This window comes from Strix uralensis, chromosome 5 (assembly GCF_047716275.1).
Source record: "Strix uralensis isolate ZFMK-TIS-50842 chromosome 5, bStrUra1, whole genome shotgun sequence".
Lineage (NCBI taxonomy): Eukaryota > Metazoa > Chordata > Aves > Strigiformes > Strigidae > Strix > Strix uralensis.
Window position 1 is genome coordinate 28,472,303 of NC_133976.1, and position 17,695 is coordinate 28,489,997.

General features: G+C 39.6%; 1 protein-coding gene across 1 annotated transcript in view; it reads right to left on the bottom strand.

Moving 5' to 3' along the window:
* Positions 1–482: 482 nt before the first annotated feature.
* The window catches only part of MET (MET proto-oncogene, receptor tyrosine kinase), a 72,520-nt gene continuing 55,307 nt past the window's right edge, over positions 483–17,695 (bottom strand). The window contains exons 12-20 of the mRNA XM_074870217.1: positions 15,823–15,979; positions 14,877–15,017; positions 12,226–12,456; positions 9,741–9,821; positions 8,952–9,133; positions 6,720–6,829; positions 4,039–4,204; positions 2,997–3,133; positions 483–2,857 (exon numbers count right to left, since the gene is read on the bottom strand). Of these exons, the coding sequence (XP_074726318.1) occupies positions 2,647–2,857; positions 2,997–3,133; positions 4,039–4,204; positions 6,720–6,829; positions 8,952–9,133; positions 9,741–9,821; positions 12,226–12,456; positions 14,877–15,017; positions 15,823–15,979 (1,416 nt within the window). The 3' untranslated portion in view covers positions 483–2,646. The remainder of the gene's footprint in view (positions 2,858–2,996; positions 3,134–4,038; positions 4,205–6,719; positions 6,830–8,951; positions 9,134–9,740; positions 9,822–12,225; positions 12,457–14,876; positions 15,018–15,822; positions 15,980–17,695) is intronic.

Below are 17,695 nucleotides of genomic sequence, written 5' to 3' on the forward strand. Positions count from 1 at the left end.
TGAGATGTGTGATGGATGACTATGAGGGACATAGGTTCAGCTGCTTGAAGTTTCTTGTGGATCACAACTGATGAGGGAGCTTGGATGCTAAACACAAGTGCTGGCATCTTTGTTGGGCCAAGCAGGTACTCTTTACAATGATGCCTCAACTCTGAGCTTCACATGTCACCCCCAGCTCTAAATGCATGAAGAGTTTTAAGGCCTTGCATGGGTGCAGCCCATGGGAAGAGACTTCCTATTCAAACAGACTATGCCGTACTTGTTCACAACAAATATTCTGCAACTTTCTCTGATCTGTTAATGGGTAGGAGGCTGATGAACTGTGTTTGATTTATTGGTGCACTCTCCATATTTTTACATCTCTGAGTTGTTTCCTCTCTCTCACAGTTCCACAGGTTGCTCTTCCCATGTTAGTCAGAAAAAGCACAGACTTTTACCAGTTTAACAGTTAAATGTTAGCAGAAATTACAGCACTTGGAGTGTAAAGTATTACAATAATTTTAATAACATGTTTATTAGGTCATAACAACAACTATAAACATAAGTACCATTCAGCTCTTTGCAGATATATGAACTTACTAACACCAAATCTTTACCAGAATCACGTATTCTTACAGGTGTCCCAGACACAACATTAACTTTATTAAGCAAAAGTTCATAAATAGTAAAAATGTCCTCTGTCTCACATTGCAGCGTTCCTCAAGCATGTATGTACAAGTTTGGAGTATCTTCTCCAAATCTATGTGTCATAAACTTCCTTAGCTGTTTTAATAACCATAGAGATGATTTTTTTTTTTGCCTGCAGCAAAGCCTTTTGTCCTTGAGCAATCTACAATTAGTATTGCTCTCAACAGACATGAAAGTTTGTTTCTGAAATGAAAGTGGTGATGAAACACAATGCAATATTATCTTCTCATGGTTTGCCTACACACTCTGCCCTCATTATAAATCTTTCAGTTATAACACTGTCTTCCAAGAACAATATATCTCCCTTATATCAGTTCTTTATCTGTACTACCTTGTTGAAGATCTTAAAATGGTTGGCTTGCAGCAACAGAGATATTATACTTAGGGTGGAGTGTGTTTACAGTCAGTTCTCTTCCTTTTTAATATTTACACAGCATTTTTTTAAGGTTGCTACAATTTATGAATCATGTACGCTGACATACATCTTCTGAAATGTTCACAGTGCAGTTATTTTGTGGCCTAACCAAACTTTGTAAATGTCATTAAAAATAAACTTTTTTTTAAATATAAAAATAGAATACTTTATGTGTTTACACCAACAAACCCAGTTCTATCCTATACTAAACAAGCTATACAGTAGTATGCACAGAATTCCACAGGAACAGAAATTACATGTGATGTTTGCCCTAAAGCTATAGTACTCTTCCCTAATGAATGAGTTTTATCTTCTATCTCTTTTCAAAATTGTTTCTCTGGTCATAATTTAGAAATAAAAGTAGGTATTATAATTCACTGGGTTGTGTGATCCAAGAAGAGGCTGGGGGGACCTAAAGCTGTGTCTTCTTTTGATCGGTCTTCTCAGCTCTTCAGGGCTGGCATGAAGAAGTTACCAACATTCCTGCTATGACAGTGCCTTTTTAGGTTGGGGCTGGCTGCAACACCTCTGCTCTTTACTCACCTTTGGCAGCAGCTCCACCCAAGGGTAGGTGGCAGAGCTTCAGCTACTTGCTGTGTGTGACTCACCAGGCAGTGGCTCCACAAGGTTGCCAGCCTGCCCGTCTCCTCTTCCTCTCTAGAATAATGCTGCCCATATTACTACATCCCAGAGATTAGCCTGGCATTGAATATGAATGCCTTCAACTTTTTATTCTCAGAGAGTGGTTAATTCTTTATTGAAAGAATGGAGGCTTTGCACTTTTCAGCGAGAGATCTGCCGATATAGTCTGTTTGACTCAAAGAAGTGGTTGAATGTTGGAGTAAAGTTGACACTAGGAATGCTTTAAACTAAATGATTTTCCCTTCGTTTTATGTACCGTCTGACTACACCAGAGGACTGGCAAGGCTGACATACTTATTTTACTGCACACCGTTTTTTGATGTTGATTTCTGTTAAGACATTTACCATGAGGCTGGCTCTCTTGGCTGCCTATGTTCTAAGAAAGCTTGTTGATGTAGTGCAAAAATCCAAAGTTTGGACTGTGTGGGAGGAAAATACATTTTAAACTCTTGTAACTCTCATTGTCTTAGCCTTTTGTGTGAAAACCATTTCTGTACTGATCATTATCCTAAGGTACATGCAACAGTAATAGTCCTTACAGCCATGCTGATTGGTATTCTACTTTCTTCTTCATGGCATTAATGATGAATCTTTGTTCTTGGGTCTGAGCACACATTAATGAGACCTAGTGGGAACTAGCTCTGGATGGTAGCACACAACTTTTCCATTTGGTAAATTGATGCAGTTGTCCAAATACTTGAAAATTACTGTGATGGTTTATAGAATCCCATAGCCTTAAACAGTATGATATCATGTCCTTGTACTAGTGCAACTTGGGCAACAACATAAACATGTGCAACAGTGTTCTCACAAAGACCGGGCAGTAAAAACTAGTGGACAAAATGTTTTGTTTTTTGTTCGTACAACTAAGAATGGATTTTCCTCTATCTCAGACATACCCGTCATGTGTCAACATCCATGTCTGTGTTGTCTTGTGATGATAGAAGAGAAGGATAGGGAGCAATGCACTTCACGTTGACATAAGTAGCATTGACATGAACATAGTGTTCCCCAATAAAAGTGGAGAAGATTGTTGATATTTTTGAAACAAGTTCAGAAAATGCTGGACGCATCTCAGGTTTTGGATGCCAGCACTTCAGCATGACTTCATACCTGTCATTCAAGTAAAAGAAGTGTTCAATTATGAAATCATGTAAAAAGGAAAAAAAACCCTCTTTCCTCCCACAGTCACACTTACTATAATATCAGAATCAGCAGCATTTGCAAAAGGCTTTGCAAACTATTTACTTACAGTGGGTCAGGGCAGTATTCAGGTTGTAGCAGCCTTCTTCCTTGTAACAAGTAAACAGTTATATCAAAAGAATTTACGTCAGGATAAGGTGGTGCCCCTCTTGTCATAAGTTCCCATAACAACACACCAAAGGACCACTAAGAAAACAAAGAAATAAATAATAAGTTATAAGGTTGGAGGGCTTTACATTCCAGTTTTAGAAGATGGTTTGACAGATTTAATCATTCAAATGCATGGATTTTCCCTTTGAAAAGTTATTTTACTGCATTCATCTTTCTTTTAAGTGGGCTAATAAATGCTGTAGGGACTTGAGGAGCCACTTAAATTGGAGCCAGCGAAACTCAGCTAAGTAAATGAAAGAAAATAAAAGCCTATAGGCCTGCTACTTAGCTCGTATAAATTGGCAGACCTATTTTGAGGTTAATGGAGCTCTGCCAATTTACATGAGCTGATGATCTGACTAACCCTGTGTAAATACATACTGAAGAGAATATACGTGGTGAAAATTCTATGCATCACAGGCTAATTTGAATCTGGATTGAAAGGAGAGCTAAAATACAAACTGATCCAGCCAACTAATGACTTCATCTTATAATTTTTTCTTCATAAACGGCCAGGTAATACTTGAGATTGCTGTAGGCAGTCAGTAAGTATTTATAAAGCAAATGAAGTCTTTTTGAGAACCATTACATTTTACAAGTCTCAAAGTTAACCTGTTTTGTCAAGCTTTCCAGAGCCCCTTCTATAGCAGGGTTCAGCTCCAACCTGGCTTCTTGGAATGTCCTTAAATTCCCCTGGAGTGGGATTAAACTCCTAATTCTTTCCTGATCAGTAACAGATAACTAGGTCAACAAATTGTTGCTTTGTGATTGGGACAAATACCCTTTCTGGATGTAGAAACAGTCTCTTATTCTTACGTGAACTAAAGTTAGATTCAAATGTAAGTTTTGGTTTGGAGTTAGTGCATTCATTAAATACTAGAGAGATGTCTCAGGTAATATAAGAGAAATTAATAGGTGCTACAAATATGTTTGTACATTACCACATCTGACTTTGTTGTGAACTTCTGGGTTTGTAAACTTTCTAAAGCCATCCATTTCACTGGGAGTTTAGCTCCTGTTTTATTGTGCACACTGTAGTATTCTTTATCATAGACATCTCTAGCAAGACCAAAATCAGCAACCTTGACAGTGAATTTTTCATCCAACCTAGAGAAATGACAAAAAGTATTATCTGCAACTGAGCACACAAGATTTACAGTGATGGTGCATTATAATGAGTGACTTGCATTTTTGAGACCGTGACTTTGGAAGGCAGTACTTTATCTTGGATCTGTTAACTAATGTAACAGTGAAACAAAAAGTGCAGCAAAGTATATTTGACACCCATTTAACACAGTGAATGAACTCAGGAAATTCTGATATTGGTTTGATAATATAATTTGAATTACAGTTCTTTTAAAACAATTGTATAAAAAGATTTTTGCTAATAGCCTATACATTCTGATTGAGTGCTGCATCACTCCTTCCACAGCTATTTCTTCTTCTGTATTCTTAGAAACCTCTCATTTTTATTTCCAAGTCAAGGCATCACCTTTCCTACTCACTCTCAATTTTGATAAGGAAGGACCCATCATTATCTCAGTGACTGCCTGTATATAATAATGTAGTCCTGTAACTAAGGATATGTTTGGTGTCTGTACTGGGAAAGAATGGTGGCATAAGGAAAGTTCTGCTGGGGTTACAGCTCAGACATACCAGATCTTCCTAGCTTTACTCCTCCTAAGCTTGGTGTTTGTCCTGATAGGTGGTATCAGTGTCAGAAAACAGATAGAGCATAGGTGTTGGCATGCTTAAGCCTGTGCAGACCTAGCCACAGCAAACACCAGGTTTTGGGCTTCCTTACAGAATGACACAATCAGAATTGGTGAGGTTGGCAGGGACCTCTGATGATCATCTAGTTCACCACCACCTCCCCAGCTCAAAGCACGGTCAGCTACTGCAAGTTGCCCAGGACTGTGACCAGTTGGGTTTTGAATATCTGCAAGGATGGAGACTCCACAACCTCTCTGGTCAACCTGTGCCATTGTTCAGTCATCCTTACAATAAAAGCATTTCTTCCTGTGTTTAAATGTAATTTTCTCTATTTCAGTTTGTGCCCGCTGCCTCTTGGCCTGTCCCTGGGCACCACTAAGAAGAATCTGGCTTCATTTTCTCTACTCCACCATATCAGGTATTTATACACATGGATGAGATTCCCCTGAGCCTTCTCCAGGCTAAACAATCCCATCTCTCTCAGCCTCTACCCATGGCATTTCCATCTTGAATTTATGAGGTTTCTGTCTGGACAACTCTCTGGTCTGTTGAAGTCCATCTGAATGGCACACAACCATCTGCTGTATTTACTAATTTAATAACTAAACCAATACCAATGAAGGAAGTAGGAGGGAACTTTTATGGGTCAGCAGGGGACAGTTTATGACATAGCACCTTCCTGCACCTCTTCCAGGATAGTGGAATAGAGTCAAGAGTCCATGGGGACCATATTTGCATCCTGGCTTCCTTTCTGATGGACACTGCCATTGTGGCAGGGGCTGTGTTTCTGAGTGCTGGATTGCATGTGGCCACTGGGGAGCGTGGGTCTTCAACCCTACATCTTCCTCTCATGCGGCAGCGGCTCTCCAGGCTCTGAAGTGCTGAGCCATATAGAAGTACAAAAGCAGCCATTCAATTGGCAAAGTGAGACATCCTGATAGTTGTTCCCTCCTCACCCAAGGAAGAGACAGTAGGCTGGAGGGAATGTCCTGTTACCACTATTTGGATTTTGATTAGATGAACCAGGACTTTTATCCAGCAACCCAATTCCTTTCTTCTTAGGAAACCTGAAAATCATGTTGCTTGTGGCTTTTTTCCTCCCTTAAAAAACAGCAGCTGTAAGAAAATGTTCTTTTTCAGAGGCTGTTCAGCTGCAAAAGTGTGCACCCTTTGAAAAAATAAGAAATCTGATGTCACAGGTGAATAACCTTTTTGCACCCAGAGTTCTAGATCATGATGTCCTAAAAATAAACTCTAACGTTTAATCCTGTACCTCATTAATTCACAACATAGGTGATGAATCAGCATAATAGAATCAGCAACTCCTGTATCAGTCTTTGTGTGAACTGAACTGTCTGGCTACCCAGACAACAGTAAGATTATTTGCATGCTCTGATTTTTTAATGCTAATTTGTGTGCACAGTTGAGCCAAAGTAAGCTCATACTCATGTAATAAAAGATTACTGTCAAGAGGTCTCACTGGTGTTTCTTTGTGTTCCTGTTTTTCTCACAAAGTTGCCCTGTGTTTCTCTCCCTCCTGCTAGGTGCGGCGGCAGAGATGTGCTGCTTCTGAAGAGGTTGGGTGGAAGCACAGCAAGTTGAGACAATAGCAGTTTAACTTCCCTTAGGAGATGCCTTTTAAGCTCTCTAACCAATGATTTTGAGAGGCTACACTTTCACCTCAGCTTTTCTTATTTCCCACACTCAAAAAAAGCTTATGTGTAAGAAGTGAGCCCTTAGCAAGCTGCGTAGCTCATCAGTATGCAAGACAAACATCAGTATAATTACAGAACAATGAAAAAAACACCCTATTCTGACTAAAAAAGCAGAATCCTGGAAACTTTATCTCATCTCACTGTTTTACACAGAAGAGTGTGATAACATGGCTGGATTAGATGTTTGTACTTACATACAGTTTCTTGCTGCCAAGTCTCTATGGACAAACTTTTTGCTTGCAAGGTATTTCATCCCTTTTGCGACCTGAAGGCCAAATCCAATTAAATCTTTTACCGTTGGGTTCTGTAAAATACAAACATTTGTGATACAGTGAATGCAGAAGCCCAAGGAGCAGACTGTTTTTTGCTGTGACTCTCAGTTTTTGATACATCTATCTTGCCACCAGAATGATCAAGACAGGTTGGTGCTTGTAAAACTGTCATAAGTTTAGGTTAAGTTCTTACCTCCAGTGAGGAAACATGCTTTAAGAAATCAGAAAAGCTGACAGGCTCCAGAAGGGTGAAATCACAGAATCACAGAATCGTCTAGGTTGGAAAAGACCTTGAAGATCATCCAGCCCAACCTAACATTGACAGTTCCCAACTACACCATATCCCTCAGCGCTATGTCAACCCAACTCTTAAACACCTCCAGGGATGGGGACTCCACCACCTCCCTGGGCAGCCCATTCCAATGCCTAACAACCCGTTCTGTAAAGAAATGCTTCCTAATATCCAGTCTAAACCTTCCCTGGTGCAATTTGAGCCCATTCCCTCTTGTCCTATCGCTTATTGGTTAAAGAGACTCATCCCCAGTTCTCTGCAACCTCCTTTCAGGTAGTTGTAGAGGGCGATGAGGTCTCCCCTCAGCCTCCTCTTCTCCAGACTAAACAACCCCAGTTCCCTCAGCCGCTCCTCGTACGACATGTGCTCCAGACCCTTCACCAGCTTTGTTGCCCTTCTCTGGACACGCTCGAGTAATTCAGTGTCCTTTTTGTAGTGAGGGGCCCAAAACTGAACACAGTAATCGAGGTGCGGCCTCACCAGTGCCGAGTACAGGGGTAAGATCACTTCCCTGTCCCTGCTATTTCTGATGCAAGCCAGGATACCATTGGCCTTCTTGGAGTTGCAGCATAAGCAGCATGACCTGGTCTGACACACAAAATTCACATTTGTGAACTCAGAGTAACAGCATGTAACTCAGTAGAAGGTACTAACTATGAACATGGAGCTCATCAGCTGGAAATGACCAAGAAAGAAGAGAGTCCTATTTGGGGCAAAATAAATGCAAGCTATCATCACTATGATGCCATGGAAAAGGCAAAAGAGACATTAGCAGTTACCAGAGGAATATTTTCCACAAAAATGGATAACTCTTTCTCCTGGTCTACAAGGTGAAACCTTACTGAAAATGTTAAATATCAAAATAAGTATAAACATACACCTGTAATTCTTTTATCCAACAGCATGACTTGTTATGTAATAGTAAGGTCCCACATTTTTGTGTTGTTGACATTGCTCCATATCATTTTCTTCTGTGGAATAATGCTGTTCAGCTGTGGTCATTATTCTATTTATTTCAGGAAGGACCATGATACTATTAACAAACAAGGGCCCTGGTGCTTGTAGAATGATAGAAACTCAAAAGGGAAGAGGTCTCTACCACAGAAAGCTTAACTCCCCCAACAATTTGTCAAGATGCATTTTTTTTTGAATTGTACTGGCTATTGTTGATTGCCATAAAGGCAGGGTCAAAATCCTATTGGCTCAGAAGTCGCTTTATATTGTCCTCACACTGTGAAATGGGTGAAATACTACAGTATTAAGTGGGCTTACACTACCCGAGGCAAGACATACTTGAGAGGAAGCAGTGAGGCACATTTGAGAAATCTACAGTCTTTCAATGGAAACAGGGAAAATCTCTGATACTAGAGTACTCATAGTTTGTATAACAATTGCTGGTTTTCTTTCTTAAGAAGAAAAAATATTGATAGTAATGGGACTGTAACACTAGCTGGACATGAAAATCCCCTACCTAGGAGTTGGAAGAGCAGATGGTGATGACTGGCACAGCTGTGCTGAAGTCAACAGAGATATGCCAGTTTAAACCAGCAGATGGTTGGGCCCCTTGACTTAGACCTCATAAACACATTTGTTTATAAAGAGGCTTATGAATGGGAAATGAGAAATACTTATTGCTGGTAATTTCTGGGAAACATTCTAGAGCGGAATTTGAGGGGGAAGGGAAGGAGTGGCAGTGCTGTGGTCAGGCTTGGTGCCAGCCTAAGCAAGTGCTAAAGGTTAAGGTGTAGTAACAGCAGCAACTTATAGATGTAATGTAATTATCAGAGCTTATAACCTGTGGTGCTGGAGCAGGGCGTGGCTAGACTTGCATTACTGTTTGGTAGACCTCACCAGGTACTTACATGAGTCTCATTTCTAATGAAGTTTCGAAGATCTCCATGTTTCATGTATGGAAGAACGACTAAGGGGGATCCTTCATTGGGCAAACAGATACCCAGGAGTGACAGAACATTGGGATGACTGAAATCCTTCATGATTATTCCTTCTTTCAGAAACTGAGCTACTTCTTCCAGGTCTGTAATCCCTGAGAAATCCAGTAATAAAGTGAGTTAATTAAAAGAAACCCTAACAAACTACAGTTAATTTCTGTACAGCATGTCATTGCACAACAAAGTGATAATAAGAAGCTACAAACATGCTCCCCACCTCCCACATTACAACTAGGTTACGTGCATTGGTTTTCTTACAATGACCAAATACATTTTGTTGGTGATTTTAATTCCATTTCTCCTTTTCTTATTATGAATTATTTAGAACTGAATAATAACATTTGAGTAAAGCCTTTAATAAATGTTGTTATAGTGTCTTCCTGTTTTTCCAGCAGCTTTGCCCGCTCTTTAGCAATTTAACTTTCAAACACAAATCTTCAGTAGTCAGTAGAAAAAAAATTACACTGCCTTTCCTTCATTTTCCTGTATCCTTTTCTTGGAAATATATGGGTATTTCATTTGGGGTACAAATATATACCAATGCCTTATGGTAATCTGAAGTCATTGGAATTGCTCCAGAGATAAATCTGATCCAGCTGCAACTAAGAATCTTTATTTGTGAAAGTACACTTCACTGTAATTAGTTCACCCTGGTTATCTTTAGAATGATGGTAATGTCTCACTATTAAACACGTAACTCACTATTCAGTGACTTCACAGCACAATGAATTTTCCTGCCATCGTTATCCAGCAATGTCCCATGGTACACACACCCAAAATGTCCTGTGTAAAAAATGAGTAAGATTAGCTTTAATATGGAAAATCAGCTTTCTGGTATTTTCCACTGGGTAGCAATTATGCTTTAAGAAAGTGATCACACTCTGTTACTGTCCAATTCCCCACATTTGTAATGTATACTTCATAACTAACACATAAAACTCCTATTACATAAAACCATCATTACATGAAATGAAAACTCTATTTACAGCATAACTGATATTTCTTGACCTAGATGGAGAGAATAAATAATGAGAAGGCTGGTGCCACAACTGCTTCATGTTCTTGTAATGACTATGCACACAAAAACCATGTCAGCCCACTCCCACCATACTCTCCTGTGAGATATACGTCAAAGGAGGGCAGTGGAAGGCAGGAGGCAGCAGTTAGGAGCTGACATGACCACTGGATTGGTGGTTCCCAGTGGTCTGCAAGCCCATGCTAAGTGGTCCACTGGATTGTACAGCCTTGATGCATCTTCAGTGGAAAGCTGCATAAGGAGGGTCACTGTGGGCTTACAGTCTCTGAGGTCTTGCTATTCCATGGAAAATGGTGAGTGTTAAAAGTCATGTGTTGGCCATGAACAGTTTGGGAGTTACTCTACTGATGATGGACCACACCAGTAGGCGGCAGTCTATGGTCTCTGCTATGGCCTAGTTCCATGGGTGAAATGTCACTAGAAGATGATGAGCAAAATTTGCCTTCTTTCTCACAGTCTAAGTAGTGAAATAAACTGTGAGGGGCACAGAAACCCTTTCTGATCCTGTGCTTTCCTGCAAAGCAAATAGGATACTCTACAGAAACCTACTGTGGTGAAACCTACTATGAGAAGTCAGGTTGACTGGTTTGGGAAACAGAACTTTGAGCTCCAGGCACAAGCATTAATTTATCCAAATCAATTTATGCACATGTAATGGTGGCCTTCCTTCACAGATGTACTATTTACTGGACACTTCTAAAATATTAATATTTGCAGTTAGGAAGCAAAGTAGTTTTTTATCAAGTGTGAGTTCTGCAGAGAACAAGACTATCTGAATAATTCTACTAGGTTCCAGTCATAAGCACTGTTCAGAGCCCAGCTGGCTTTGCTTTTGGCTCAGGGTAAAATTAATACAAAGTTTGTTTTATAAAAGCAACTAGAATCCCATCAGACCACAGATTGTTTGGAGCCTGGGCACAAATCCTAAAGCTTGGATCAGGTGTGTCTAAAATATTTTTGGGTTTGGCCCATTTCTAGTTACGGAGGAGAAAATTAAAAATGGTTAATTATATTGGTGACATTACAGTTATTTTTCAACATTTAAAAAATGGGAAATTACTTGGACTTTTCTGAAACAAGGAAGAAAAGAAAAAGGCCCACCCTTGCTTTGGGGATGATGAAGTGTAATACATGGAAGGGAAACACACTGACTGATTTGTGGCTATTTTCCTGCAGAAGAGGCATTAGGAATATAATTTATAGCCAAATTTTTATCAGTATTCTGATAGTCAACAAGAGACCTCTCATGCATGATCTGTAGAAGTACTGAAAATCCAGTTTCTACTTGGGTTACTAATAGGTAACTCAGTACTACAGAGTTTCATAAAGGCCCCTAACAGAAATGCTGGCTTGGGCTATGAAAGGAGGAAACCTGCTTACAGAGATGTAAAGGAATGAGTGATGGGAGAAATTCAGAAAAATAGGGGACTTGCTATATCAGGTTCAGAAATAAAGCGAAGGGAATCAGGAGCTACGCATTACTGCAGCTGGGATGAGAGAGGAATGAGGGGAACGGCGAGCCTTTGGCTGGAGGAAACAAAACCAGTGAATTCCTCAGAGCTGGGGGGAACTTGTGGAGGGAATAGGGGTGTGTGCATTTCACCTGGCCCATGGGGACTTTTCCTGAATGCACTAGTGACTGCAGGAGTTTTCTGCATCATGTAGCAAACCTGCCAGCTCTCACGGCTCTCATGCCAGCTCCAAGTTTAAGGTCGCTGGTGCCCCCACATCAGCATTCCCTGCCATTTAGGTGTGTGCCTTAGGCTTGTGCAATATTCTGTGGCAGCCTCACTCCTGCACTGCAGCCTCATGGATCAGAAGCCCTGGCTGAGCTTTTCTGTAGCCTGTAAAAGGGTGAGAGGGAGGCAGCTGAGGGGGAGCCAGCAAGTATCTGAGTTCAAAGGAGCCCCATTAATTGGAAGATTCTTTTCTCCCTCTGGTATCTTGTCCAACTGATCAAATGCACAACCCTTCATCTGACTTCAAAGATGAGCCCCTTGGTTCCCCCCTTTATTTGGTGCATGGGATGCAGTGCTGTAAGAGGTAAAAAGCTTAAAAAACCTCTGCGAAGACACCTTATTCAGAATGGTTTATAATGAATGGGTGTGCAAAACGAATAGCAGTTTGCAAGGTAAAAGTCGCAGTACCCACCTCTTCCTATTACTTCACTGAAGTGCACAATCAGGCTGTCAGCACCAATAACCACATGCTGCACTTCTTTGACCAGGTCAGGATTTAAGGCACTGATGTCAATGTGGACATTAGTCTGGAGAAGTGGGCTGGCTAAATCTGAGTCTCCGCTAGACAGAATTGGGGAGAGGTCAGAGTGAGGATACTGGGCAGGTCTGCACGATCCATTCTGAGACATGCTTGGAAACTGATCTGCAAGATGAACAGAAACTGTTATAATCCTTTCAGACTTCTCCTTCGAAAAATGAAGAGTTTTATTGCACTGGTAAGCAAGGTTTGAGTTTATCAGTTTGCAAGTGGCTTGACTTTGCAGAAGTTTTGGTCACAAAGGCAAAATGAAAATATGCATTGCTAATCTGCCAAAATCCAGGAAAACCGTGTCACTAGAAATTTATGCTTGTCTCATCTCTACTTTTATGAAAGTAAATGGCAAAACTTCCACTTTTCTGAGGGGATGGAATGAAGCCTTGTAACTTCTAGCCAAATATAGGTTATATTATTTCTAGTAATTGGGAGTAACAAGAGTAAAATAGAAAAATGACAGTGATATGACAGGATGAAGTAGTGAACAATTAAAAACATGAAACCTTTTATTATTGTCATGTTCTAATTTGGTAGAAAACTTTACATTTCATGAAGGTTTCCAAACTGCTGGTGACTAGCTATATTTATCCAATGGTAAATATTCAACCAGGGAAATGCCTAGAGGTGATTCATATCCTGTAACTGCTGAAGATAATACAGTTGGTGCTACTCATGAAAATAACATGAGCCAGCTGATTTAAAATAGCAGAAATTAAAATGCTTCAGTCAATCAAGGAGTATTTATTTGAGAAAATAAATGTCTCATGTCATGTCAACAGCATGTTGTTCAGGTATTTTAATTTGATTTTGTTTAAAAGATTTTTTTCTAGTGTTTTATGTAAGAGAATCAAAGAACTAAGTTTAATTTACACCAATTTCAGTCTGGAATGATTCTAGTGGAGTCAATGAGCAGAATTTAGCCCAGGGTCAAAACTTTAAAAAGGAAATAAATTTAACAACAGAAATTATCAGATATTTTATCACAAAGAGTAAAAGATGTTGTACAGACATGCTTTATATATGTATGTATAAAACTTGGGAAATTTTCATATAGTGCTGTTATCACTCTAGGTGCTGAGAAGAACTCAGTGCTGCTCTATCTAGAAGCAAAAATACAAATCCTTACATTTACAAAACCATGTTTATGTCACCAAGGGCAAATATATATTTAATAATCACAGTAAAATACTCTAGTCATGGCTGCAAAATATTTTTTACAGCTGCTACATGTAAATGTGCATGTTTTCTAATGTTCCTGTCATTTTATTCTTTGACAATAATTGACATAAACATTCCTACAGGAACATTAAGTGAACGCACCCCCTTCTTGGGTCTGCTTTGCTAGTGCACAGTGGCCTCAGGACCACTGCAGATTTACCTTCCACCATGGATTTTTGCATAGTTTTGTCTCGTGTACCACTTTCCCTTCTAACCAGTGGCACAGGCTTTCCTTTCTTTTTCCTTTGGGAATCTTTCAATCAAGAAACTTCCTGTGCGAGCTGGCGGCAGCAATTAAAGAATCATAAAGGAAGCTGGGAATGGGCCTGGCTCTCAAACAGCTCTGCGACTGGGATTACAAAGGTGGAATAAGGGTTTGAAGTGATTTCTACTGAGTTGTAAACAGCAGCACCTGAAATAGTACAAGACTATGTTTATAGCAAGACTACAAATATCTGTGATATTTTAAATATCATAATATGGTACTCCTAATAGTTAAAGACTCTTTAATGGTAATCACAGAACATGGTCTCCACATGTCTTAAAGGACATGTTCAGCCTAACTTATGACAAGCGCAGCTGAGTGCTCTTCTGGAGAATACACACTCTAAAATGGTGTTATACGGCACAAAAAAATATTCAGCATAGGGTCTTTTTTCTCTCATGCCTACAGGCCTGAAAATGAACAGCATGTTTTCTGAGACTGGCATCTCAGCACACATGGACATGCACTCAGTTTGTCACCGCTTTTATATTCTTTTAGCTTAATTTTTAAAATCAACATCTCTGTGTCATACAATGTGCCATTTTATAGGAGGGGCATGAACAGACAAAAGAATATCCATTTACAAAACTCCATGTCCCATGTTGGGCAGACTGAACTGTTTTGTAATGACAGTATGAAGTCACTGTGACACATTAAACCTATAGCCACTTGATACTATCTTTAAAATCACTTTTTTCAAAGTGGATTTGCGCATGGTGTGATGAACCTCACGATAACACAAAATCGTTATATCCACTAGCTCCTAATAAACTGTGGAGCATGCTTCCAGAGTTTTTACTAATAGTATTCTATATATTCCTCCAACCTGAGGAAAAGTAAAAATCCTTTGCACCTTAATCTTGGGAAGCACCTGAGCCCAGTTCAAATAGCAAGCCTGTGAACACATGAAAGTCCCAAACAATGCAGACACAGACAAACCAGATGAGAAATTGAAATTAAGATTTTGATCAAAATAGCTATCATCTGAAGACATGTGAAAAGATGTATAAAATATAATCTGTACAGATTCATAATAGAGGCCTACCTTCTAGAAAAGTTGATCTGTAATCTACGGATTCGCTTGAAACCATTTCTGTCGTTGGACTTACACTCCTTGCGCTTACCAGCCTGTCCAGGTGAGGAGTGTGCACTCTGCCATCATAACGCACTAGGTCAGTTCCCAGATCTGAAGTGGGAGGAGGAAGAAATATTAGAAAACCCTCATGCTCACTGTGTGCCAACATTCATTTAGGTATTTATTTAAGTTTAGATGTTCTGCTCTGCTAGGAAGAGGGTTGGGTTGTTGCTGAGGCAGACATGCACAGGAGCTGAACTTGAGCTATTTGTGCAGCACAAGATTTGCTGTAATTGTGTTAAAGCCCCACTCTTGGCCACACTGGAAGATCCAAGAGAGCTTTGAAGCCTCTGGGACCAGCTTCGTGATCTGACTGTGATACTGTGTCAGAACAAGACCTGGTTATACACTAGCTCCCCTCCTCCTGCCTTGTGTTGTGCAGCCGTTCCCACTGGAAGGAAACCCAGACATGGGGGCCAAAAGACCACTCTGACCAAGTTCCTGATTTGGGTGACCAGGAGAGCAGGACACTGCAGTGCTCTGTGTCTTGCACAACTTAGGCATAGCCTGGAGAACTACAGGGCAACTGGATGAAGCTGATGTACTTGTGATTCCATGCATGTCATTTACCCGTCCCTTCTTCCAATGCTGATTGGTGAAGAGAAATTACTAAGTTTTCTCAATAGCTCAGAGTTCCTCTGAAACCCTTCTCCTTTTGGCATAGTGTGGCCCTTCACCCAGCTCAGCAAGTGCCAGGGGCCAAAATGTAACTAAACATTGGACTTGATTGCAAAACCTCTGCTGACAGGTTACAACATGGCATTGCACAGCAGTTAAACAAAGCATAAATTGGTGTCAGTTTTTAAAATGCAAGATATAATAATGGGATTGCTTGATGGAATTGACTATGATGGACCTTTAATTTGTTTCTTCTTCCTTCTCCAGAGGAAAAACATCAAAAAGATAAAAATTAAAACTGATGTTGAAACAACTCCAGCAATTAGTCCTGTGAAATTCTGATCTTGCCGGATCAGCACTTTTCCAATAACTGTTGACAAAACTTCTTGCTTCCACTGAAAAAAACAAAGAAAAAAATAGTGTGATGATTTCAAAAGACAAGTAAGAAGTAGATTATTAGTACTAAAGTATGAACTGATATGTCCCATATGTATTAAATTTTGATTTTGTGATGCTGTACTGTGATAAAACACTGGGAGTGGAGAAATTGTTATATTGGTGTACGCCAAAAGCAGATCTACATTTTTATGATTTATTACATGCCTTCAAGAGCTCTGGTAGTGACACGATTATGTATGTGCTACACCACACACATGACATACACTCACACAGGCACTCTGGATAACAGGGTCCCACTGCTACCAGATGTTAATTCAGAATGCTAAATTCATACTTTTACTCAAATGGTGCATGGAAATGTATAAGCCTATGGATATATGGGCTGAGATGTACGTTAAAAAAAATAGCCCAAATGTCTTTAATATGTGTCTTTCTGGCATAAATATGCTGTAACATCAAACTCTCTCTCTGTTGACAATGTGCCTGCATTTTAGTTCCCAAGGTCACGTGAGTCTGTCCCTTGCCAGTTTCTAACTTGTCAACAGTTTAAAGAAACAAAACAAAACAAAAAAACCAATCCCAAAAATCAACAACCAAACAAACATGAAGCAGATAACAGGGAAAAACTGTTTTAGGTCACACAGCACTAGCTCAGTCAGTAGGAATGCATTTGGCCATCTTTTCTCTTCCTCCTGTGGAATTCATTCCTCTGGGTACTGTAATGATGGATTTGTCCGTCAAAAGAGCAAATTTTCTTCTTCGCTGGGCAGACTGCAATTTCTGAGGCTCCTTGCCAGTAAACAAGTAGAAACCTTATTTAACCCCTTTATGTTGTGTTCTTTTCTACATATGAAATACATGTTACGTATATCTGTTTCTTAGAGGTTAAGGAAATATCACATAGTAGAACTGACTGAATGTAGTGCCAATCCCAGATGCATATGTAAAAAGACGAACAGGTACAGAATGCAACATGTGCACAAGTATTATATTAAACTAGGCATTTACAGGCCCAGGAAACCAAAAGGAGAGCTGCATATAATTTTATAGTTTGCCTGATACATCCAAGACATTTAATTTGTACTTTTCAAAATAAATTAACATTGAAATAAATTAATATTTACTGTATTAATAAAGCAACTTAGTTATTACTATTTACTTAGATTGCAGTAGCACATAGGAATATCATTCATGGCCCAGGACCCTACTGAGATGAATGCCATAAAGACACAGAAAAAATAGATGGTCCCTGTTCCAAAAAGCTTACACAGACTTTGATCCTAATCACACTTACATGACTGGCAAAGTCTCCACTGTTTTCAGTGATTCAGAGTCCATGATCAACAAATTTCATAGTTTAAAGGTAATCTCATTCCGCTGTGATTTTCCTTTATTTATATTTAAAAAAACATACAAAGATACTGAAAGATTTATGTCTTACTCTATGAATCAGTAGGTCAAAACTCTCTACAATTTAAATTTGGAGTAGCAGTCTGAATGACTCTAGTGAGACCACCTTTAGAACAATAGTGGAACTCAAACATTTGTCCTAAGTGTCTGCATCTTACAAAAAGAACTCAACTGAAATTATAAAAAGCAGAGAAAAAATTATTCAGAAAGGATCTGATCCTCTTGACTGCAACAAATTTTTTGCTGAAAAAAGGGCTTGTGAGCTCCAAAGTAAACCTACTCCATTATAGCTTCCCATTCTT